Source organism: Orycteropus afer, unplaced genomic scaffold, assembly GCF_000298275.1.
Source record: "Orycteropus afer afer isolate SDZICR_OR568_19922 unplaced genomic scaffold, OryAfe1.0 scaffold00012, whole genome shotgun sequence".
NCBI classification, from domain to species: domain Eukaryota; kingdom Metazoa; phylum Chordata; class Mammalia; order Tubulidentata; family Orycteropodidae; genus Orycteropus; species Orycteropus afer.
This window is the reverse complement of record NW_006921599.1, coordinates 3,616,019-3,642,978: the sequence shown is the minus strand read 5'-3', so window position 1 is coordinate 3,642,978 and position 26,960 is coordinate 3,616,019. Positions and strand designations below refer to the sequence as shown.

General features: G+C 40.2%; 1 protein-coding gene across 1 annotated transcript in view; it reads right to left on the bottom strand.

Moving 5' to 3' along the window:
* Positions 1 to 26,675, bottom strand: part of SMIM13 (small integral membrane protein 13) — a 31,189-nt gene extending 4,514 nt beyond the window's left edge. The window contains exon 1 of the mRNA XM_007951761.1: positions 26,600 to 26,675. Coding sequence (XP_007949952.1) covers positions 26,600 to 26,675 — 76 coding nt within the window. The remainder of the gene's footprint in view (positions 1 to 26,599) is intronic.
* Positions 26,676 to 26,960: the final 285 nt, after the last annotated feature.

The following is a 26,960-nucleotide window of genomic DNA, read 5'->3' as shown; positions in this document are numbered from 1 at the left end:
CATTGAAAGTTTCTGACTTTCTGATCGAAGTAAAAGGAGACCTATTGGCACAATGGGTAAGGCATTTGGCTGCTAACCAGAAGATCGATGTCAAACCCACTGGTTGCTCCACTGGAGGAAGATGAAGCATTCTACTTCCATAAAGATTTACAGCCTTAGAAACCCAATGGGGGTCGCTATGAGTCGGAATCAACTCGATGGCAGTGGGCTTAGGTTTTCTGGTTTTGACTGAAGCAAATGTGCTTTTGGTAAACAGCACTGAGGTATGAAATCCAAGTAAATATCAAAGCACAGTCTTTTTCTCCAGAAAAATGATCTCAAAATTTTGATTTTAATAAATACTGTTACTTTGTTGTTCTTGTTGTTGTTGTTGTTGTTTGCCGTCAAGTCAGCCCTGACTCATAGGTATTGTTAAATAGGTTCTGACTCATAGTAACCTATGTGCAACAGAACAAAACAATGCCCAATCCTGCCCATTCCCACAGTCACTACTGTGTTTGAGCCACTACTGTGATTGAGCCACTGAGTCAATCCATCTCACTAAGGGTCTTCCTCTTTTTCACTCACCCTCTACTTTACCAAGCCTGAGGTCCTTTCTCAGGGATTGGTATCTTCTGATAACATATGAAAGTACATTAGACAAAGTCTTAGACAAGGACTTCTTATGACATAAAGTGATTTAGATGTTTCACCTTAAAAAAAAAAAAAAAATTCTATTTCCCTTCTCTAAGTAAAACGCAGAAGCAGCTCAGGTTTGGCACTTAACTATATCGTTGGCCAAGTTACCTTACATCTTTGAACTTCAATTTCTTTACCTGAAGATAATACTTGTCCCTCCTTCCTCACACTCCACAAAGCTTCCAAGGAGCATATTGGCTAGACATCATCCAAGATAAATTTGTTCATTCTTTTGGCAGTCTACAATAAATTCAATATTCTTTACCAATTTCATTAATTCAAAGGCATCAATTCTTCTTCAGTCTTCCTTATTCATTGTGTAGAGAGACAGATATAAACCAAGACTGTTCTGGACACAGAAATAAGTCTTTCCACCCCATCTAAAGCTGGAGCAAGCCAGATAATAGTATTTATGGTCCTTGACTCCCACTAATCAGGGTTTCCAGGCAGAACAAAAAGGGAGTGCTCACAAAGAGCAGTTAAATTTGCCTCCCAATTCATGACTCCCAAAAGGCTATTTGAGAAAATGAGTGCTGAAAAGATGATTGATTAAAAGGCCCACAAACTCACTGTGGGAGTCAGGGAAAAGCTACATTCTGATGAGATGTTAAGGAAATAATAAAGCTTCATGTTGAACAGTGCCTTTGATTTGCAAAATTGTTTTTCATATATTGCCTTATTTGAACCTCACAGCTTTGTAAAGTGTGAGGAAGGAGGGACAAGGACTATCTTCAGGTAAAGAAATTGAGGTTCAAAGATGTAAAGTAACTTGGCCAACCACATAGTTAAGTGCCAAACCTGAGCTGCTTCTGCCTTTTACTTGTTGTTGTTGTTGTTATGTGCCGTCGAGTCAGCCCCGACTCATAGCGACCCCTCCTTGGGTTTCCGAGGCAGTATCACTACAGAAGTAGGATTGCCCAACCTTCCTTCCGAGGAGTGGCTGGTGGGTTTGAACCGCCAGCCTTCTGGTTAGCAGTCAAGTGCTTTAGCCACTATGCTACTTGTTGTTGTTGTGTTGTTATGTGCCGTCGAGTCAGCCCTGACTCATAGCGACCCCTCCTTGGGTTTCCGAGGCAGTATCACTACGGAAGTAGGATTGCCCAACCTTCCTTCCGAGGAGTGGCTGGTGGGTTTGAACCGCCAGCCTTCTGGTTAGCAGTCAAGTGCCTTAGCCACTATGCTACCAGAGCTCCCTTAGAGAAGGGAAATATAATTCTATTTATTTATTTATTTATTTATTAGGTGAAACATCTAAATCGCCTTATGTCATTTGCAAAAAAAAAAAGTACATATTCAAATATAAATACAAGACAAAACTCTAATATATATTAGCATTTGTAGCAGAATATAACGAAGAAAGTAATGATGGTTGAGTGGTGTCTTTCTCCTTAAACCATTATTTTCAATGACAGCAAACACCTGAGGTGCTTGCTAAGTGCAGATTCTTGACCCTTCCTTATTCCAGTTCACTGAATCAGAACCTCTGAGGTCAGAACTAAGAATCTGTACTTTTATTATGTTTTCCCCAGGTGGTTACTATCTCTATTTTCCTTTTATTGACCCAATTATCTTTATTCCCCACTTCCTTCTATGGAAAGTTATACATGCTATTTAAATTATTTTAGTGTTATCACAGACATAATAATTCAAAGGTTATTTTTTATTTTTTGGTAGTCCAGTAGATAAAGACTTGTTTTGTTGTACACTTTTGGGAAGTTCCCTACTCTGTGTGTCACTGGAAAGCCAAGCCCACCTCTCTCTCTAAAGAAACACCAGATTTCTCCTGCCCATGGTGCAGGTACTGTGCAAGGACATCAGCCAGATTCCACTGAGCCACATATCCACCAGAGGCAGGATTGGTATGAGCTAGTGGCCCCAGGTAGCTAAAGTGCTCAGCTGCTAACTAAAAAGTTAGTGGTTTGAATCCACCAACTACTTCAGGGGAAAAAGAAGCAGGAGTCTGCTTCTGTAAAGATTTATATCCTTGGAAACCCTATGAGGCAGTTCTACTCTGTACTACAGGATCGCTATGAGTCAAAATTGACTTGTCGGCAATAGGTAGTAACCCCAGGAGGATGCCCCAGGCAGCCCCGTGTGTGTCAATAGTAGCAGTAGCAGTTCTGAAAGGGACCTAAGGGTGGCCTACTATGCCTAAGGCCATGTCCTTGGAACTCACCAGTTCTGCACCATCCTCTCAATCATTGTTATGTTTGAATCCACGGTTGCTGCCACTGTGTCTATCATCTTGTTGAGGGTCTTCCTCTTTCTTACTGGCTTCTACTTTACCAAGCATGATATCCTTCTCCTCTTTCTTACTGGCCTCTTCTTTACCAAGCATGATATCCTTCTTTAGGGATTGGTCCCTCCTGATAACATGTCCAAAGTACGTGAGAGACAAACTCTTGCCATGCTCGCTTCTAAGGAACATTCTGGCTGTACTTCTTCCAAGACAGATTTGTTCATCCTTCAGGCACTCCATGTTAAACCAATATTATTCACTACACCATAATTCAAATGCATTAATCCTTCCTTATTCATTGCCCAGCTTTCTCGTGTATATGAAGTGATTAAAAATACCATGATGTGTGTCAGGCACACCTTAGTTCTCAAAGTGACATCTTTGCTCTGTAACACTTTAAAGTGGTCTTTTGCAGCCCATTTGCCCAGTGCAATACATCATTTGATTTTTTGACTGCTGCTCCCATGGGCATTGACTGTGGATCCAAGTAAAATAAAATCCTTGACAACTTCAATCTTTTCTCCATTTATCATAATGTTGCTTATTGCTCCAATTGTGAGGATTTTTGTTTTCTTTATGTTGAAATATAATCCATACTGAAGGCTGTAATCTTTGATCTTCATCATTAAGTGCCTCAAGCCCTCTGTTTTCAGCAAACAAGGTTGTGTCATCTACATAATGCAAGTTGTTAATAAGTCTTCCTCCAATCCCGATGTCATGTTCCTCTTCATGTAGTCCAACTTCCTAGATTATTTGCTCAGCATACAGATTGAGTAAGTATGGTGAAAAGATACAACCCTGACACACACACTTCTTGATTTTAAACCACACAGTATCCCCTTGTTCCGTTTGAACAACTGCCTCTTGGTCTATGTAGAGGTTCTGCAGGAGCACAGTTAAGTGTTCTGGAATTTCCATTCTTTGCAATGTTATCTATAACGTGTTATGATCCACAGAGTCAAATGCCTTTGCATAGTTAATAAAACGGATAAACATTTTTCTGGTTATTATCTGCTTTTGGCCAAGATACAACTGACATCAGCAATGACACCCCTCATTTCATGTCTTCTGAATCCAGCTTGAAATTTTAGCATTTCCCTATGTACGTATGCTGCAACCATCACCACAATCATTTCCCAAATATTTTCATCATCTTGAAAAGTAACTCCATATCTGTTAGTAGTCATTCCCCATTCCCTCCTCCCCCTAACCCCTGGCAACCACTAATCTACCTTATGTATCTATAGATTTGCTATTCTGGGTATTTCTAATAAATGGAATCATATGTGGCTTTTTGTTTCTGGCTTCTTTCACTAGTATAATGTTTTCAGGTTCATCCATATGATAGCACTTATCAGAACTACTTTCCTTTTTATTGTAGAACAACGTTCCATTGCATAGATGTACTATATTTTGTTTACACATTTATCTACTTGTTACCCGTAATAGCCAAAAAATAGAAACCCAGTTTCCACTTTTTGGCTGCTGTGAACATTTGTTCACAAGTTTTTATGTGGACAAATGTTTTCATTTCTCTTGGGTATATATGTAGGAGTGAAATTGATAGATTACATGGCAACTCCATGTTTACTCATTTGCGGAACTGACAAACTGTTTTCTAAAGTAGCTGCACCATTTTACATTCCTACCAGCAATGTATGAGAGTTCTAATTTCTCTGTATTCCCACCAACATTTGTTATTGTCCATCTTTTTTATGACAGTCATCCTACTGTGTGTAAAACTGTTTATCATGTGGTTTTGATAAGGATTTCCCAAATGACAAACGATGTTGAGCATCTTTTTACATGCTTTTTGGCCATTTGTATATATTCTTTGGAGAAATGCCTATTCAAATCTTCTCCTTCTTTCTAATTATTTCTTTTTTAATTGTAAGAATTCTTTAATATATTCTGGATACTAGTCCTTTATCAGATGTATGATTTACAAATTCTTACAAATTTTTACCCATTCTTTGGGTTTTCACTTACTTGAAGCACAAAAGTTTTCAACTTTGATGAAGTCTAATTTACCTAATTCTTTGGTGGTTTGTGCTTTAATGTCCTAAGAAATGACTGCCTAACCTAAGGTCATGAAGATTTACAGCTACGTAAATCTCTTCAGAGTTTTACAGTTCTTAGATTTAAGTCTGTGATGCATTTTGGTGACGTTTTATTTATAGTACAAAAGAGAAATCCAAATTCATTCTTTTGCATGTGGACATCCAGTTGTCCCCGCACAATTTGTTGAAAGGACAATCTCTTCTTCACTGAATAATCTTGGCACCCTTGTTGAAATGTAACTGACCATAAATGTATGGGTTTATTTCTGAACTCTTAATTCTATTCCATTGAACTATATATTTATCCTTATGCCAGTACCACAGTCTGAATTACTACTGTAGCTTTACAGTAAGTTTTAAAATCAGGAAGTATGAGTCTACCAACTTTGTTCTTCATTTTCAAGACTGTTTCAGCTATTCTAAAATTCCTTTCCATAAGAAGCCTTGTCAATTTCTGCAAAAGATTGATAGCATTACACTGAATCTGTAGATCACTTTAGGGATCTATTCTATTTTTTTAATACTTGTCTGTATTTAAAAAGTATTTTTAAATACTTTTCCATGATGAATACACACGGCTTTCAAAATCAAGAAAATCAAGAGGGAAAAGCAAGTGAGAAACTGGTAAGTCTAAACCATAAAATAATCTGTAAACTTAGTATTTTTAAAAATACCACAATGCCATCCATTAGTTGGCCTAAATTAATAATGTCAGATGATTTCAACAGATACTCTTCTCCTAGTTTAATTTAGAGAACCTAAACTTAAAGTTTTAAAAACTTCATTCACCCAAGGTACTAGGCTAGATAGAGACTGCTGTTGTTGTTATGTGCTGTCGAGTCGGACCTGACCCATAGCGACCCCTCCTTGGGTTTCCAAGGTGGTATCACTATGGAAGTACATTACCTAACCTTATGAAGATGAATTTACCATCAGGGAAATTATAATCCCGCTAAAGATGATGACCTTGACTTCATAATGATCAAAGATTCCAACAATAGCTACAAGGTATAAAATGACCACAAAGAATAGTGAGGGAGGGGATTAGAGGTCTCTTTACTGAAAACGACCTATGGGAAAGGGCCATCACCACTGGAGTTCTCACCATAAAATACTATAGCACATTAGAAGAAAGCAAAGACTTAATGGAATACAGATACTCCCAGCACAGAAATCTACAACATAAGGCCACTCCTCAGAAGGAAGGTTGGGCAATCCACTTCTGTAGTGATACCACCTCGGAAACCCAAGGAGGGGTCGCTGTGAGTCGGGTCTGACTCAGGTCTGAGTCAATGGCACATAACAACAACAACAAGGGAACTGAGGTTAGCTGTAGTAGTCAGAGTCTTGGGCCATGTAAAGACATTTAGATTTAGCTAGGTCATAGACTCTCCTTCGATTTAATAAAATGAACCAGACTAATTAAAAAAAAAAAAAAAAAAATCACTGGCAACCAATGTAATCTTAGATCAAGGTCAGAAGGTAGCAGCCAATGACAAAAATTCCAGAGTCTGGAGTAGCAAATTAAGGCTGCTAACTCCACATTCACCACTATCCTCCCTACTAATGCCACTGAATTATTCAGACTCCATACCTCTTTAATTTTTATCCCCAAATCTGGAGATAAGCAAACCTAAAAGACATGTTTTTCTTCCCCTATTCTGCCTGTGTGGGGAGTAGGGTGGGGGAGGGGGAGGGGTAGTGATAGTACTTCCCACAAAAAATCATAAGGTAGAGAATTCCCCTAATATAAACATAGAGTTCATCTTCTGGGCAGATGATCCTAAAAAGAACACATATCCCTATGCTTGGTTTTACAGTGACTACTGTAATGACAGGACAAGAATGCAAACGAAAGAGATAAATTGTAGTGTTGGTAAGAACTGCAGTGGGGTTCGCTAACCTGAGGGAAGTTTAGCAAGTTGTCCATTATGTAAAATGAGTAAGTTCTTATAGAACTGTAATTAAAAAAAAAACTGTAAGGAGCAAGATAAAAAGAGGATGTGAGGGGGGGGTCTTCATACCACAGTACCTAGGAACAGTAAGGAAGCACTGTGGAACAGTGGTTAAGCATTTAGGTCTGCAGCTGGAATTCACTCAGCAGCTCTGCGGGATAAAAGGATTGGAAACCTGCTCCTGTAAAGATTACAGCCTAGGAAACCCTGCTCTGTCACATGGGGTCGCTATGAGTCAGAATCAACAGCACACAAAACCTATCACACACACACACAAAAAAAAAACCATTGCCACAGTGTTGATTCCTACAGGACAGAATAGTGTTAACATACCCATAGGGTTTCCAAGGTTGTAATCTTTAGGAAAGCAGACTGCCACATCTTTCACCCTGGATCAGCTGGTGGGTTTGAACTTCTGACTTTTTGTTGCAGTCAAGCAGTTCAACCACTGTGCCACCAGGGCTCCTTCACACACAACCATCACCAAACACCCACTGCCATCAAGATGATTCCAATTCATAACCACAGGAACCCTTTTTAGGACAGAGTAGAACTATCCCATAGGGTTTCCAAGGCTGTAGATCTTTACGGATGCAGACTGCCTCACCTTTCTCCCGTGAAGAGACCAGTGGGTTCAAACTGCTAACCTTGTAATTAGCAGCCAAATGCTTTAATCACTATGTCATCAGAGCTCCCTCCTTACAATACAAATGGTAAAATCTTACACAACAGACTGTCAGAGTGTTAACAGTCTGAACAAAGAATGGTACTTAGGGTTCTCCAGAGGAATAGAACCAGTAAAATCTGTAGGTTAGGTGACAGTCTGGACATTCTGGCTGCTCTGGTGGCAGAATGATTAAAGCACTCAGCTACTAACTAATAGGTTGGCGGTTTTAACCCACCAGCCACTCCATGGGATAAAAATGGAACAGTCCACTTCTGTAAAGATGTACAGCCTTGGAAACCCTATAAGGTAGTTCTACTGTCCTACACGGTCGCTATGAATCGGAATCAACTCAGCAGCAGTGGGTTTGGGTTTGGGTTTTGTGTTCCAGAATCAGTAGGCCAGGCAGTGTGTGTGGGGATGGGTGGAAAAGAGGGAGTTTCCAACAGGATGTCTATTTATACTCTCAGGGCCAAATCTTTCTCCTTTGGAAAACTTGAATTTGCTCTTAAAGCTTTCAACTGTTTGGATGAGGCCCACCTACATTACTGAAAATGGTCTGCTTTACTTAAGGTCAAGTGATGTAAATGCTAATCACATGTACAAACCTTCAAAGTATCATCTAGACTAGTGTTTGATCAAACAAATGGGCACCATAGCCTAGAGAAGTTAACACATAAAATTAATAAACACAACACTGAAAATGCCATGTAGTTTTAAATGAAACAAAATACCAGGAAAAGCATGACTTGGCAAATAAGAAACTAAGAGAAATACTGCGTTACCAGATAAAACTGCTAAGGAGACATCCATTGGCTATGGTAATTGGACACAGAAATAACAACTTTAAAAAAAAAAAAAAAAAAACTTTGGGTCAGGTTCTGTGAAGGAATCCTTTGCACATATCATTTTATTTAATGGCCAACTTACTAATCAATTTAACAAAACTTTCCCATCACATACTTCTGGTATGTCATGCTCCCTGTAGTTGATTAATAAGGCCCATCTATTCATCTTTATTCTTAAACCCTACAATACTTGTACTGATATTATAACAAATATAAAACAAAGTGGATGGTCACAGACACAGTTACTCTCATTATTTTGATAAAGCAGCTTTTAGTTCAAGTAATACTACTAACCCCAAGACCTTGTTGTTGTTATGTGCCGTCAAGTCAGACCTGACTCACAGCGACCCTGCCTTGGGTTTCTGAGGCGGTATCACTACAAGATTGCCAGGGTTTGTCCCACAGAACCCAAGGAGGAAGTGGCCTTACCAGCCACAGAACAAGGAAAGGCTCCTGTGACCTGAGGTCATTGTCAGCATTATCTGTTTCCCCAGGCATGCTTGCTTTGCTCTCTATTCTACTTCTCTTCCACAGTTTCCCCTTCCCCAGCTTTCTATCATAGCCTCAAAAAACATAGCATAGAATCTCTATCCCACCTTGAGTTATGTGTCAGCCCCAGGACTAGTCTGTTTTACCTAAGGGCAGAAAAGAAGTATTGTGAACATGGCTGTAGGGCCTAACCCTGAGAGTATTGTTGTCAACAGCCGCCTATGGCCCCTGATTCACGGACACTCCAAGCACAAAAGAATGAAACACTGTCCAGTCCTGCACCAACCCCTTGAACACTTGTGGATCAGACCATTATGATCTGTAGGGGTTTCATTGGCTGATTTTTGGAACAAGATCACTAGATCATTCTTCCCAGTCCATCTTAGTCCAGAAGCTTCGCTGAGCCTTGTTCAGCATTACAGCAGCATGCAAACCTTCACTGGCAGACAAGTGGCGGCTATGCTTGAGGGGCAATGGCCAGAAATCGAACCCAGGTCTCCAGCACTGAAGGCAAGAATTCTACTACTGAATCACAACTGCCCTCAACCCTGAGAACAAAAGGATGTTTTCAAGAATTAGAGGTGAGTGGCTAGGATAGTCAGGAGGAAGAACCTCAGTAAAGATGTCTCCTCTGCCTTTATTAGGCCAAAAAAACCAAATTCACTGCCGTTGAGTCGTTTCTGACTCATAGGGACCCCTCCTTGGGTTTCCAAGGCAGTATCTCTATGGAAGTAGATTACTCAATCTTCCCTCCAAGGAGTGGCTAATGGGTTTGAACCACCAGCCTTGTGGTTAGCAATCAAATGCCTTAGGCACTATGCCACCATAGCTCCTTTATTAGGCAGTAGGTTCCTAAAGGGGCCCTGGTGAGTAAGGGTTGGCTGCTGACTGAAAGGTCACAGGTTCCAAGTCACCAGTCACTCCACAGGGGAAAAGACCCAGTGATCTGCTCTTGTAAAGATTACAGCCTAAGAAACCCTCTGGGGTGGTTCTATCTGTCCTACACAGCCACTATGAGTTGGAATCGACTTGATGGCACACAACAGGCTCCTAAAAGACTATCTCCATTACAGGAATCACTTCTCTGGTAGCGTAGTAGTGCCTAAGGCACCTGACTGCTAACCAGAAGGCTGGCGGTTCAAACCCACCAGCCACTCCTTGGAAGGAAGGTTGGGCAATCTACTTCCATAGTGATACTGCCTCAGAAACCCAAGGAGGGGTCGCTGTGAGTCAGATCCGACTCAACAGTAGTGAGTTTGGTTTTGGTTTAGATTCGCAAGGACTCATTCTAGATTTCCCAAATCAATCTCCAGAGAGCATGTTTACTCATTCTATTTTCAAACTTCCCTAGGTGATTCTGATGCACAGGCAGGTTTGCAAAAGACAGAAATAGACTGAAAAGGAAACATGAGTGCTGCTACCAACTACGGAAACTGCCAAGAAAAGGGAAGAGGGATGAGTAATAATATGCCAAAGGGGAAGACAGCCTGTGTGAGAAGACCCCAATGGGAAAAGGCAAAAAAAAAAAAAAAAAAAAGCCACACAAATATTAATGGAACAACATGACTATGTGAGGGAGAGCTATAAAGAAAGTGCCCATCAAAACTTCGATGGCAGGCCTCACCAATGACTAGGGCCAACTGGGGCCATGCTGCAGCAGGACAATGCAAGTGAAGAATGATGCAATGAAAAATATAAATGGAAGAAGTTGGACATAAAAAATGTATGCCTTTGCTCCACATAGAATTGCATTGTTTCTAGTTAAAAGAATGGATTAATATAACACTTATATATTCTGAGTGCATTCTCTTATATACTATGGATATAAGAGAAAGAACAAGTGGGAGGTTAACTAATATAAAATGACCCTCTATCTACATGTTACTGGCCATAAGAGAGCAAGAAATAATATGAGGGACATATTTGTGTACACGTGTGTACTGAGAGGGGGAGAGACAATACAGACACACAGGACAGAATTACCAGTTCAGATTTTTAACTCAGATTTGTCATAAAAATGTTTTCCTCGTTGTTGTTGTTGTTTTGCCGTCGAGTCATTGTTAGCTGCCATCAAATCAGCCCCTGAGTCATGGCAACCCAAAGCACAACAGAACAAAATGCTGCCCAAACCTGCATCATCCCATGATCACTTGTGGAATGAACCACTGTGATCCATAGGGTTTTCATGGCTGATTTTCAGAAGCAGATGTCCAGGTCTTTCTTCCTAGTCTATCTTAGTCTGAAAAATCTGCTGAAATCTATTCAGCATCACTGCAGACCAGCCTAATTTGGACTCTGGGCCCTAGCGACTAACTTTCCCAGGGGTATACATGTGTGTTTCAGGGAAGGGGACAGGAGGGAGATTTAACCACTAAAATCCAGGCTATTGTTTAGTGAAAGTGGCTTCTCCTTTGTACTCTGCACTCTGTATGCCAAGAGCAGAAAAGACCTCTAATGAAAGTATAGCTCATACAATTCATCCACTCATATTTGATATGCAAACATTCCTTACCTACTCTATTCAATGGGATGCATGTCTTTTACCATGCCCTGGAATTTACTAAAAGAAACATATGGGAGGAAGGAAAAGACAGGAGAGGTGGAGGAAAAAGGATTGTCTATAATTATATGTACCTACAGTCAAGAACTTATGCTGTCTTTTAAACCAAGCATTGTGGTTTTTCAGTTTAAAAGGCAAGTCTGTGCCTTGCTCCAATCTCACACTGATAAGCCCTATCTATTTAAAAAAAAAAAAAAAAAAAGGCCAACAATAGAAAGGGTGTATCCTTGGATAATCAAACAAGTAGTCACTTGGGTGTGCCAAAAACTAAGCATTACTTCAAAAGTTGAATTTCACAAAACACGCTGTATATTGTTTTCCTATGCAAGATGAATGTGCTAGCAACGAAAGGGCAGATGAACTTGAGTGATGAACTTTCACCATAAACCCTGGAGATAATTGTATTTTCACCTTCATTATAGTGTTCTCACTCCCCAAAGTGTTTTACTTTCAACATTTCATTTAATACTCACTACAGCCCTATGAATTGGTTAGACCAGGAATCATTAGCCCCATTTTCTAAATAAGGTAACGGCTCAAAGTGACTCACAATCATGAGTCAACTATGCTAAATAAAGCGATGGATTTTAAGAGTGTACCAAGTTTCTCAGATTTTAATGGTGAAAGTATGCCTAAAACACAAAATACTATTTAGAGAATAAGGATTTGATTTCACTCCCCCAGGTCTGTTTTAATCTAAAAGCCAGGTGGCAATATAACACAAACATCTTATCTCTGTAAAATGTGGAATCATTCCACTAGAGTTACACATAATCTACCTCCATGACAGCATCTAAGTGGCTGACTGGCTGGCTTAATACCAACCTTACATTTGTATAAAGCTTCTTTCCATTTTCAATCCTAATGCCTTATTTTCATTTTACTCTGAAAGTACCAAGACTCACTTATAAAATAGTATGTCCAAGCCACAGATGTAGGTTAAGCCAAAACAGAGCCAAGTCAGCCTCATCTACCCTGAGACCAGAAGAATTAGATGGTGTCTGGCTACCACTACTGACCATCCTAATCAGGGCTACAAAATATAGACCTTGATAAATGGGAGAAAAATGTGGAACAAACCCCTGCCACACACACACACACACACACACAAATTCAGACTTACCGGACAGATTGAAACTGGAGGATTCCCCAAGACTAATGCCCTGAGACACTCTTCCAGCCTTGAACTAAAACTAACCCCTGAGGTCACCCGATAGCTAACTAACAAACTAGCTCAAAAATAATAAATATTACCCATAAGTACTGTGCCCCTTTTAAATATCACCTATATGAGACCAAATGGTCAAAACAAAGATGAGAATGTAAGGAAGCTGGGAAACTAGATTAATGGACAATGAATAACCAGACAGAAATAATGAGGCTGTTCATGCTTTGTGAAGAATGTAACCAATAACACTAAACAATCTGTGTAGAAAAAACTAAATGGAAACCTAAACTGCTATATAAACACAATAAATACTAGTTTTTTTTTTTAAAAAAAAAGAACCAAGCTCTTCAGCTTCCTACTCAACATTCTTGATACTGCACACTCTTTCTTAATGACACACTTCGTTGTTATGTACTGTGGAGTCACACCCAACTCATAGCAACCCCTCCTTGGGTTTCCGAGGCAGTATCACTACGGAAGTAGATTGCCCCATCTTCCTTCCGTGGAGTGGCTGGTGGGTTTGAACCGCCAGCCTTCTGGTTAGCAGTCAGGTGCCTTAGGCACTACGCTACCAGAGAAAGGGAAGGCTACCCCTGGAGGTACCATTACTGAACCAATCAAAACAATTTTGAATCATAATACCCCTAGATCATCAAATGTTAGAATGTGGTCTATCTTGGTGAATATTTCAGGAATACATGAAAAGAATGTTTATTTCGCTCTTACTGAGTGGAATGTTTAATAAATGTTGATTAGGTAAACTTGGTGGTTAGGGTGTTTTTTTTTTTTTTTTGGCAGTATTTTTGTGAAAAGAGGGGCACAGCAGTTCTCTTTATACACCCACTATATTATATAATATAAGAACCCTGGTGGTGCAATGGTTAAGTGCTTGATGCTGATCAAAAGTAATGGTTATAGCCTAGGAAACCGTATGGGGCAGTCCTATTCTGTCCCATAAGGCTGCTATATCTGTAATTTGTAATGATCCACACAGTCGAATGTTTTTGCACAGTCAGTATAACACAGGTAAACATCTTTCTGGTATTGCTTTCAGCCAAGAGATATCTGAAACCAACAATGATATCCCTCGTTCCATGCCCTCTTCTGAATCCACCTTGAATTTCTGGCAGTCCCATCAATATACTTACTACTGGTTAACTAATTTAGCTAAACAGTTGGGATGTCAACACATATTTCTGGAGGACATAACTTAATCCATAACAGTAGTCCTTAGTGATACTTGAACAATTTCCTGAAGGAAGTAAAAGAACAAACCATATAGCTATTTGGAGCACGAATATTCCAGGCAGAAAGAACAGTAAGTACAAAGTCCCTGAGGCAGGTATGTGCCTGGCATGTTACATTCAAATAACACTAAGCAGGCCAGAGTGGCTGGAACAGACAAGCAAAGAGAAGAGTGGTAGTAGATGCGGGCTGAGAAGCAGCAGGATCACATATAGCCTCAAGGGCCATCATAATGACTGGCTTTTATATTATTAAGTCACAGGCAGCCTTTGAGCAAAATAGTAATGTATTTGAACTTCCTGGAAGTTCCTTCACTCTGGAAGTTGAAATGAGACTTCAAAGAACACAAGGACAGAAGCAGGGAGACCACTAAGTCTACTTCAATAACGCTGGCAAAGGATGGTAGATTGGTAAGAATGGTAGCAAAGAACATTTTGGTAAGTGGTTGGATTCAGATAAATTTTGAAAGTGTATCCATTAAAACATACTGACAGATCAGATATGGAGTGAGAGAAAGACAGGAAAGTCAAGTATGAGTGCCAGGTTTTCAGCCTGAGCAACTGGAATGATAAACATGCCATTTACTAAAATGGGAAAAGCTGCATATATATTTGGAAGTTTCCAACATATAGATGCTACTGAAAATTTCAAACCTGCACAAAATCGCTTAGGAAACGGGTGTCAGTGGTTGAGAACAAAGCCCCTAGGATCATGAGGAGATACAGAATCAGCAAAGAAGACTGAGAAAGAAGAATGGTCAATGATCTTAAAGAACCAGGAGAGAGGAGCGGCCCAGAAACCAAGTGTAGGAGGAATAGTCAGCTGTGTCGTGTTTCTGATAGGCCCGGTAAGAAGGTGGCTGAAATTGCGCATTTATTTGAAGGTGGAGGGTGCTGGTGACCTCAATTACAATTTAAAAAACAGCCTTAAAGAGCTGCTACCATGAGTAAGGTACCACTCACTAAGTAATATTAATGATGTTGAAGGGGTAAAGCAAAATTTCTAAATTACGTGTCTTCGTCCCAGCTCTGACTTTTAAGGTCCCTGAGTGGCGTAAATGGTTTGCATTTGCACAAAACGTTGGCAGTTCGAATCTACCCTATTGAGCTCAGTTCTACTTTGTAACACATGGAGTCCCCATGAATCAAAATCAACTCTATGGCAAGCAGTCATGCTTAAGAAAAGTAGAAGCTCTGGTGATGCAGTGGTTAAAGCTGCTAAACAAAAGATCAGCTGTCTGAAGCCACCAGCCACTCCATGGGAGAAAGATGAGGAAGTCTGCTTCCATAAAGATTTACAGTCTTGGAAACCCTATGGGACAGTTCTGCTCTGTCCTATAAGGTCACTATGAATCAGAATCGACTTGAGAGCAGTGGGTTTGGTTTTTTTAGTTTTTAAGACAAAGTATATCACTAAATAAGTCTGATTTATAGTTTCCATAATTATTTAGGATCATGAGATTGTTCAAATGCTTAAGAGCATTTTGTTTTATAGATTACTGTAAAAAATGGCATAGCAGTGGCATCTGACTTCCTCTAACTTCACCAGGAGCAAAGAGGATCAAGTTAACAGCCCAAAGCTAATTTCTATGAGGTGGAAGTCAGACATGCTGTCACCTTCCAACCTTTTTACCGACTCTGACACCACTGTCCCTCCCACAGCACTCTCTACACTTCTTTTCTGCCAGGTTCCGTAATTTGTTGCAATGGCCACACAGTACTCCCAGGGATGCTCACCATTATGCCATTTACTGGGGAAGTAAAAGGTTACAACTCAGGATCAGAAACTCAAGATACAGTTCTTCAACAAAGACAGCCTCTTTTCAGGAATGCCCACAGACATACTTCTCTCTGGCCCTCCACCTCTTTCCCCACACCCCTGCCCTACTCTGGCAAGTGTTAACAAAACACTGCAGATAAGCGCCCAAAGGCAACTCACTCCACCCTAAAGGCACTCAGCTCTCGCTCCATCAACTGCCCAGAGACACCTCATTCCACCAGTAAGCTTCCTGCCTACAGGTGCTCAGTTTCTTGCTCCATGAGTCCAGAAGCCCAATATACTTTCTACTGGTTCTTCCGCCTCTATTACCAGTTTCTCCTGCTCACCATCTCCCTGGTGTTACAGCTCTGTGTCCTGGATCAAGGAGGTTCCCAGTGCACAGACCTTGGGTCCAAAGGACAGACACACTTCGCTCCCATCTCTTCTTGGTGGTAGTCAGGTTCCCACTTCCTGCCTCTGGGATGGCTCATTTTAAGCCTCCTGGGATTGCAAAACTGACCAATCTTCACATTAAGGTTCCACATATTATATTTGTATGGTCCTACCCCATGTTCAATTATTTCAGGAGGTAGCATATGATCAAGAACCAATGGTAATGAAGGAAGAAGTACAAGCTGCACTGAAGGAAATGGCAAACAACAAGCCTCCAGGAATTGATGGAATACCCACTGAGATGTTTTCACAAATGGATGCAGCTTTGGAGGCACTACTCATCTATGTCAAGAAATTTGGAAGACACTACCTGGCCGATTGACTGGAAAAGATCCATATTTGTGCCCATTCCAAAGAAAGGTGATTCAACAGAATGCAGAAATTATCAAACAATGTTATTAATGTCACATACATGTAAAATTTTGCTGAAGATAATTAAAAAACAGCTGCAGCAGTATATTGACAGGAAACTTCCAAAAAATGCAAGCTGGAATCAGAAGAGGTCATGGAATGAGAGATTATCACCAATGAAGTCAGATGCATCTTAACTGAATGCAAAGAACTCCAGAAAGAAGTGTACCTGTGTTTTATTGACTGCACAAAGGCATTTGACCGTGTAGATCATAACAAATTATGGGTAACACTGCAAAGAATGGGAATTCCAATACTTAAGTGTGCTCGTGAGGAACCTGTACACAGACAAAGAGGCAGTCACTCACACAGAACAAGGGAATAATTAATGGTTTAAAATAAGGAAGGGTATGCATCAGAGTTGTATCCTTTCACTGTACTTATTCTGTCTGTAGGCTGAGCAAAAAATCTGAGAAGCTGGACAATATATGAAGAGGAATGTGGCATCAGGATTGGAGGAAGACTCATTAACAACCTGCAATATACAGATGACACAACCTTGCTTGCTGAAAATGAAGAGGACTTAAAGCATTTACTGATAAAGATCATAGGTATAGTCTTCAGTATGGATTACATTTCAACATAAAAAAAAAAAAAATCCTCACAACCGGATCAATAAGCAACATCATAATAAACGGAGAAAAGATTGAAGTTGTCAAAGATTTCATTTTACTTGGAGCTATTATTAACACTCACAGAAGCAGGAGTCAGGAAATCAAACGTCATATTGCACTAGGCAAATCTGCCACAAAAGGCCCTATTAAAATGTTGAGGAACGAAGACGTCACTTTGAAGACTAAGGTACACCTAACCCAAGCCACGATATTTTCAATCGCCTCATATGCATGTGAAAGCTGGACAATGAATAAGGAAAACGAAAGAAGAATTGATGCCTTTGAATTGTGGTATTAGCAAAGAATATTGAAAATATCATGGACTTTCAGAAGAATAAACAAATCTATCCTGCAAGAGGTGCATCCTACTTTGGTCATGTGGTGAGAAAGAACCAGTCCCTGGAGAAGGATATCATGCTTGGTAAAGTGGATGGTCAAAGAAAAGGGGGAAGACCCTCAAGGAGATGGACTGATACAGTGGCAGCAATGATGGACTCAAGCACAGCAAGGATTGTGAGGATGGCGTAGGACAGGGCAGTGTTTCATTCTGTTGGACATGGGGTTGCTATGATTAAGAATTGACTTGAGGGCACCTAACAGCAACAACATCCCCCAAAACGGTGATATGCCCTTTATTTACATTATTAGTAAGCTATCCAATCCTCTTGATGGCACAAGCACCTCATGTTTGCCAAGTCCTACACAGTCATTTGGAGGAGATATAAACGCTATGGCTAGAAAGGCCATATTAAAACTCACTGTACCACCAATGCACTGAAAAGGTTAGATGAATGAAGTGTTCAAGAGAATCAATATATTAAATGTCTAATGGAATTATTAATTTAATATGGAAATGGTATTAAATATTTAGATATTAAATCACTTCTCTGAGTACACATTAATCAACAAATGAGTAAAAGTTTTGTATATAAAAGTGCCAAATACATTAAATAGCCTAAGATCTGTGTATTAATCTTAACGGCTTGGGAAAACTGTGATTTAAATCTATAAACTTATTAAATTAAATAATGATCAAAACAATCTTTTGTAGTGGTAAGAAGATTAATTTAGTGCTTGCTGAGTGCTTACTTGTGCAAAGGGAAAGACTGTTTCTGTTTGGAAGGAAGGGGATGACAGGGAAGAAGCATATACACTCAAGTTGATGAATTTCATGTGCACATACAGTATACATCCATTAGACCTTTATCATAGATTCTTGCAATCTGTTGTTGAAAGGAATGGCCAAGTTTTATCCCTTACCAGTACTTCTGGAAGGAAAACCAAATGTTACTTATTTTTGTATCTCAAGACCCTGCTTTATAATAATGCCCAAATATTGGGGGATAAATGGGTGTAAGACAAGTGGCACAATGACTGGGAATGAATGAGGAAGGTAAAATAATCCATCCCAAACGTTTATTTTGCATAAGCCAAGAACAAGAAGAGCTCAAGTTTTAGGCAAAACTTCTGAACTCTGAGACAACCAGAAAAAGAGACAGAATTGTATATGTGCAACTAGAAGCCAGTAGAAAAGCCTCAGTGTTTAACAGAGTTACCAGTTGTATGTGGTGCAAACAGTTAATGCATTTGGCTGCTAACTGAAAGTGTGGAGGATAAAGTCAACTCAGAGGTACCTCAAAAGAAAGGCCTGGCAATCCACTTCCAAAAATTCAGCCACTGAAAACCCTACGAAGCATAGTTCCATGTGAGGATGCCATGAATCAGAATCAACCCGAAAGCAACTCATTTCCTATTGTGTAAGTATCTTCCTATAAACTACTAACAGGCATCATCATGTCTTAGTATTTGGGTATCTTTGAACCACTAAAGCACCTGAACATAAGAGCCCAATGATGTGTTTTACTGAGTAATATGAAAGTTACGTGTCTTGTAGCAAACCTGGTTTGCACCACCCATACTTAAGACTTACTTGTAACAGGAATTTAGTTTATTTATTCAGTCCTCAAATATTATATGCTGATGTCAGATGGATCTTGGCTGAAAACAGAGAATTCCAGAAAGGTGCTTACCTGTGTTTTACTGACTATGAAAAGGTATTTGACTGTGTGGACAATAACAAATTATGGATAACACTGCAAAAAATGGGAATTCCAGAACACTAAACTGTGCTTCGGAGTTTAAACTGAGCTTAGGAGCTCTGGTGGCACAGTGCCTAAGGCATTTGACTACTAATCAGAAGGCTGGTGGTTTTGAACCACGGAAGGCAGGCTGGGCAATTCCGTGAAGATTTACAGCCTTGGAAACCCAATGGGGGTCACTATGAGTTGGAACTGACTCAATGGCAGTGGGTTTTTGGTTTTTAAACTGTTTATACAGAAACTGTACATAGACAAAGAGGTAGTTGTTAGAACAAAGGGATACTGTGTGGTTTGGGATCGGGAAGGATGTCCATCAGGGTTGTATCCTTTCACCATATTTATTCAATCTGTATGCTGAGCAAATTAATCCAAGAAGCTGGACCATATGAAGAATGAAGCATCAGGATTGGAGGAAGACACATTAATAACCTGCAATGTGCAGATGACACAACCTTACCTGCTGAAAGTAAAGAGGACTTGAAGTACTTACTGATAAAGATCAAAGATGACAGCCTCCAGTGTGAATTACACCTAAACATAAAGAAAAAAAAAATCCTCACAACTACACCAATAAGCAACATCATGATAAACAGAGAAAAGACTGAAGTTGTTAAGGACTTCATTTTACTTGGATTCATAATCAATGTCTATGGAAGCAGCAGTTAAGAAATCAAAGTATTGCACTGAGCAAATCTGCTGCAAAAGACCTCTTTGAAGTATTAAAAAGATGTCATTTTGAGGACCAAGGTCTTCAAATCATCTAATACGCATGTGACAGCTAGACAATGAATAAGGAAGATCAAAGAACTGATGCCCTTGCATTATGGTGCTGGCGAAGAATACTGAATATACCACGGTCAGCCCAAGAACAAACAACTGTGTTTTGGAAGAAGCCAAGCCAGAATGCTCCTTAGAAGAGAGGATGGCAAGACTTCTTCTCACATACTTTGGACATGTTATCAAGAGGAACCAGTCCCTGGAGGACATGGTGCATGGTACCAAACCAAAAAAACCAAACCCACTGCCATCAAGTCAATTCTGACTCATAGCGACCCTCACTGGGTTTCCGAGGCAGTAAATCTTTATGGAAGTAGATGCCCAGTCTTCCTTCCACAGAGTGGCTGGTGGGATGGAACCGTCAACCCTCTGGTTAGCAGTCAAATGCCTTAGGCACTGTGCCACCAGAGCTCCTTAGTAACAGGGAGAGCAAAAAAGAGTAAAACTCTCAACAAGAATGATAGTGGCTGCAACATTGGACTCAAACACAGCAATGATTTTAAGGATGGTGTAAGACCAGGTTACACCAATAGTGGTTTATTCTGTTGTATATAGGGTTGCTATGCATCAGCACCTAACAACAACATTAGAACATGCCAGGCACTGTTCTAGGATCTAGGGATAGAGCAATGAATAAGCCAAACAAGGTCCCTGACTGCATGGAGCTTACATTTTACTCATTTTAGATAGTGCTAAAATGAAGGGCCAAGGGGATAAAGACTAAATGGACAGGCTACCATAGGTGGTCAGAGAATGTCTTAGGTCTCTCTGCAGTGACTTTTGGGGTGAAACCTAAATGATGATGAAACCAGCCATGTGAAGAGGGAGAAGACGACCAAGGACAAAGGCCCTACAGAGAATACAAGGGTGGCCTATTCCTGAAATTTTGTGTGTAGTAGGAAGAGTGGTTAGAAATGAAGTCAGAGAGGTAGGTGGGGACTAGACCAAGAAGATCCTTGTAGGTCACAGTAAGAAATTTGGAATTTATTCCAAAAGAATTGGGAAGTAGCCATTGGAAGGCAGGTTTTAAGCGAAGGGTGACAATTTTAAAAGATTACACTAAAAACAAGTAGTAACTGACCTAACTAAATGAAAAAAATTAAATAAAATTCTAGATGACAGCAGTGAGAGACACCAACTGGGCCAAAATGCAATAAAGAACCACAGAAAAAACCAAGACTTCAGCTGGATCATGGCAAAGAAATGGAAGAAAAAAAGAGTAGTTGAAAGTCTATTCACAGAACTGTCACACACCCAGGCAGCCAAGTTTATGACACTCAAGCCAGAAATGAAAAGATTCTTCTCTGGAGAATTGGAATACCTACAGAGAATAACCCTCCATGTACTAACAATTGGGGATAACCCTAGAGAAGAAGCCAATTCACTGTTCAATCTTGTGGTGAACCCCATACTAGCATTGTTGTCTTCCAGTCCCTCACCCTTCAATATAAATAGAGAACAGATCACTAGACATTTGCAGAAAACTTCCATCAAGAAAGAGATCATTCAAACAAAAAAGAAAAAACATAGAAGAAACAAAGGCAATGACTAGACAAAAACACTTTACTAAAAATAAACTATAACTAATATAATTAGGGAGATAATATATTGCATATGTAAAGCAAGAACAAATGCTACAGAACAGGAATAATCAGGTAACAAGAAAGCTCTTAGATATTAAAAACTAGGGAGTATCTTAGTTATCTAACGCCGCTATAACACAAATACCACAGGTGATGGATCCAAAGAACAGAAATTTATTTCCTCACAGTTCTGGAGGCTAAAAGTCCAAATCAGAGTCTCAGTCATGTCATCCATAGCTGTGGGCATTCCTTGGTTCCTTAGCTTACAGAGGATCCTCAAGTGGAATCTATCTTCCTCTGTACGTGTCTTTGTTTTTATTCTGGTCTCTTTATATGGCATAGTACCTAAGGCATTTGACTGCTAAAAGGCTGGTGGTTCAAACCCACCAGCCACTCCTCAGAAGGAAGGTTGGGCAATCTACATCCCCAGTGCTACTGCCTCGAAAACCCAAGGAGGGGTCGCTATGAGTCAGATCCAACTCAACGGGCAGTGAGTTTGGTTTGGTTTCTGGCAAGTGATTAGGTTAAGATGCACCCTACACAGCAATCCCTTCATTAACATAACAAAAGAAAATCCTATTTCTAAATGGGATTAGATCCATAAACACAAGGGCCAGGAATTCAACACATATTGGGGAAAGGGGCACAATTCAATTCATAACAGAAAGCTAAAATAAAAATCCAATGAATAAGAGAAAAGATTAAATCCCAAACATCTCCCAGAAGAGAGAGGTAGGAGGGAAGTGAAATGGAAAACAAGGAACAGAAAGATAAAATTAAAGATCACCCTAGGAAGTCTAATATCTAACTAAGAAAAGCTTTAGAAAGAAAAAACAAATGGAGTGGAGAAAATTATAAAAGATCAAACACAAAAATTTCCCAGAAATAAAGAATAAATCTTAACTGAAAGGGCCCAAAAAATGAGAGACACATTATCAAGGTGAATCAGTATCAAGTTTCAGAATGCTAATGATAAAAAACCTATCCAAAAAGCATCTAGAAAGAGAAACCAACTAACTTACAAAGATAAGGAAACAGATGGCATATGATTTTTCAAATCAGCCTGAAAGCAATCCATTTGAAATTTTGAATGAAAATTGTTTGAAACCCAATCTATTCCAATTATCAGTTACATGTGAAGATAGAAAATAAAACAAGTAAAAAGACATTTTCAGGCATACACTAGCTCAAAATTATTTTCTATGTATCCTTTCTTAGAAAGCTACTAGAAAAAATACTCCAACAAAACAAGACAATAAACTAAGATGATAATATTCAGTCAGAAAACAAGGGTTACAGCAAAGAAAGTAAAGGGTAGGTCCCGAATGACAGCTACTGGGAAGGAAGAAAAGCTGTGGGTTTTAGGGGTGGGGGGAATGGGAAGAAGAACAATTATTTGAACACAGGAAATGTTACTGATGGGTGTGTATAAGAGATTATGGAACACTGTGGAAAGAACAGATGAATAACAATGGATATATACAAAAATGTAAGGTAAATTAATAAGGCAATTATTAACCTCAAGAAAAAATGGAAAACTATTTTAAAAAGGAGGGATGGAGTCATATTCCACTATTTGACCAGCTGGAAACAATATTTACTCAATCAAAACATAATTCTTAGACTATCAAGTTAACTAAAAATTATCACATTAAGGGCATGCAGGAATTAATGGCATAAGAAATGGGAATCTACCATGGTTAATAAATAATGTCTAAAATAGAAAAATCCAAAAATAGCAAAGAATGAGTTATTCAGAAATAGAGAAATAAATAACTAGGGGGAACAATAAAACGGAGGCTTAAAAGGAACTACTTTTTTTAATTCTCTTAATACTACTGACTTTTGAAACTATATTTTTGTTGAAATTTTTGATGAAATATTTTCTTAATAAAAACAGTCTGGCTAGTATGTGGAACGTGGATTCTAACGAGAAGGGGGAGTGGTGTGGAAAAGAGGGAAATGACAAGTGAGACATAGAGAACCCACTGCCATTGAGTTGATTCCAACTCAGAGCAACCCCTACTGGGTTTCCGAGGCAGTAAATCTTTAGGGAAATAGTTCACCCCATCGTCCTTCCACTGAGTGGCTGGTGGGTTTGAACCACTAACCTTCTTGATAGCAGTCAAATGGTGAAGATAACATATTTCAGATTTTTTTAGGAGATAAAACTGAGACTTGTGGATGGATTTGATGTGTATGGGGAAGAGAATGAGTACTAAAGGAAAGGGAAAAAAATCAAGGATGACACCAAGTCATAGGCTTAAACCACTGAATAGATGTTGGTAACAGGGTGATGGGAAAGACTGTGGAGAGAAGCAGGTTGCAGAAATCAAGAGTTCTGTTTTAGATGTTTATTAGATCTCCAAGATATCAAGAAAGAGGTCTGATGTATGAGCCTGGTGCTCAGGAGATAAGGGAGAGTTGGAGATACAAAACTGAGGGGAATTAGCTACCCTCAATTTAAATCTCTGGAACTGGATGAGATACCACTAGAAATGGTACAAAGAGGACTCAGAGCCAAGTACTCAGCTCTCCAACACTAAGAAACTAGCAGAAGAAAAGAAAGAGAACAGATTATCAGCATACGTCTCATGGACTAAAGCTAAGTACTACTCCATACAATTTTTACTTCACAGCTAGATGGGCAGAGAGATGTATGTATAAATTAATTGATATACATCATTTATATACTTAAGTTTTGGGAATATACTATGGTAATATATAAATCAAAATCCCATTGCCATTGAGTTGATTCCAACTCATCATGACCCTTTAGAAGAACTACCCCATAAGTTTTCCAAGTCTATAAATCTTTAAAGAAGCATACTGCCTCATATTTCTTCCATAGAGTGGTCGGTGGGTTCGAACCACCAACTTTTTGGTTAGCAGCTGAATGCTTAAACCACTGTGCTACCAGAACACCTTAGGATAATATGTGCCTAAGGCACTTGACTGCTAACCAGAAGGCTGACGGTTCAAACCCACCAGCCACTCCTCGGAAGGAAGAAGGGGCAATCTACTTTCGTAGTGATACTGCCTCGGAAACCCAAGGAGGGGTCTCTATGAGTTGGGTCCGACTTGACAGCACATAACAACAACAACGTCAAAAATTGTGGTCAAAAAAAAGTTAAGAAATTCTGAGGTAGAGGATGAGAAGCCAGGAAAAGATAAAACAAACAATTATCCAGTAATAGTAGGAAGGAAACCATGAATATACAAGGTAGAAAAGTCAACAGAAATGATTTACAGAGGGAATACTAAACTATAGATTATAAAGGGTTAAGTACAATAAGGACAGGTAAGTGTCCACTGATTGGCAACATGGAGGTCCTTTGTTATTGCCATAGATAAGGATAGTTGGGGTGGAAAACAGACCTACAGCAGCTTTTAGAGTGAATGAGAGGCCATAAAGTAGAAACAACCAATACAGACAGGAGTAGAAAAACCTCCCCAGGGCACTGAAATTGAAAATCAGAATCCCTGTTTTGAAAGCCTGTCAGTTATGAAACATACCAGGCTAGGGGTTACTTCAGGTAGTCCCCCCTAGCATAGACTTCTGTGTTCCTCCTAGTCCTTGCAGGCAACTCAACACTGAAGTTTGCTGAATGGAATGAAATCAGAAAACAGATGTGACTAAAGGCACTCTTACTCTGAACTCCATAAACGGGATTTAGGGGAGGGGGTCAGTGAAGCCTCTGAAAGAGGAAAAAGAAGTACATTGGTACATGTTTCGAAGGAAAGGGATAGCAGCATTCATCAGATTATCAAAATGACTTGTGACTACCAGAAAGGTAAGAATTCCTCTTTTAAAGACATATACCTAAACTAGGGAGGGGACACTGAAAAAAATTTTTTAAAAAATAAAATAAATAAAAAAGCTATATAACAAAACTATCCACCTACTCCTCACTTTTCAATGAGTACTGAAAAAACGTGACACCCGTTTCTCTCTCAAATCTGGTCCCATCCTTTTCTCCTCACCTCCAAGACCCAACCACAGTCAAAACAGTCAAGACACCCCTTCAGTAGCTCTCTTAACAAAACAATGCTTGTATTATTTCATTAGTTCTTGACCATTGCAACCAAAATAAGGTGTTCTTTCTCCTACCAACCAAAAACCCACTGCCATCGAGTCAATTTCCACTCATAGAAACCCTGCAGTACACAGAAGTACCCCAGAGGGTTTCCAACGTTGTAAATCTTTACGGAAGCAGTCTGCCACATCTTTCTCCAGAGGAGAGGCTGATGGGGTCAAACCGCCTACCTTTTGGTTAGCAGCTGAGTACTTAAGTACTGCGCCACCAGGACTCCTTAGAGAAAGCAAAAAAATCTAAACTTGTGTTAATATTACTGTGAGAGAAAAGTTTAACGTCCTCTCATTCCAAGGAGGAAAAAACCCACAGCATACAAAACAGCACCATTATTACAGAACTAAGAGTTAGGTTACCTGATCCTAGGAGTTTAATATAGCCAGTGTTTTTAAATTCTGCCTAGTCTCAGCATCTCTGGAATTTAGTTTAAGCCTGAATCCAAAGTAAACAAATAATTTCACGTGTACTTAAAAGCCAACTCTCTTCCAATCCCTGATTGAAAAAGACAGTGAAACCTCTCGTTATCTTAAGGGTCAGAACCTATAAAGGAAAAAGGAGTAACCAATCACTTCACCTTCGCATACAGGCCAAGGTTAAAATCTGGGCAGACCGTGGGAAGAATGGCAATCGAGAGCAGACACTACCAGTGAAGCAGTATCTGGTTTAACCTAGAGTCAAGATGCCCAGCGCGGATCCTGTTCTTTCCTTCCCTTGGTTGGCCTGCGGGTCCGTCAAGGGTCAGGGGTACAACTCCTCGGAGCTCACGCCAAAGAGGTAAATGGACAACAAATAATCGAAAGATATTTGTCCTTTTTTTTTTTTTTTTCCCAACCAGACAGAACAAGTCAGTCAAGCCATGTGAACAGCAGTATATAGCTGACCCTGCGTGGGTGCTCCCACTCACCGCACACCATCAGCAGCAGGACGATCAGCAGCGTGGCCACGAACACGAGCAGGGTCAGCCCGACGTTGTGCCACATCTTGGGGGAAGGAGGGAAGTCGCGGCAGGGCGGTGGGCGAAGACCGGTAGCGGCGCGTCACGGCTTCAGCGGCTGGCGCCCTGAGCGCCGGGGCGGCATGGGCAGCGGGTGTCCCTCAGCAGCGCCCCCAGGGGGCGGGGCAGAGTGGAGGACGGACGCCGCGGCTTTGCGGGCCAGATTGACACTGCTGCTCGCCCGGGGCCAAGAAGGGGGACCGCGGGGCGCCCCTACGTGCTCATCGCTCGCGGGTGCCGAGGACGCGACGCCTGGAGACGCCGGCGGCGG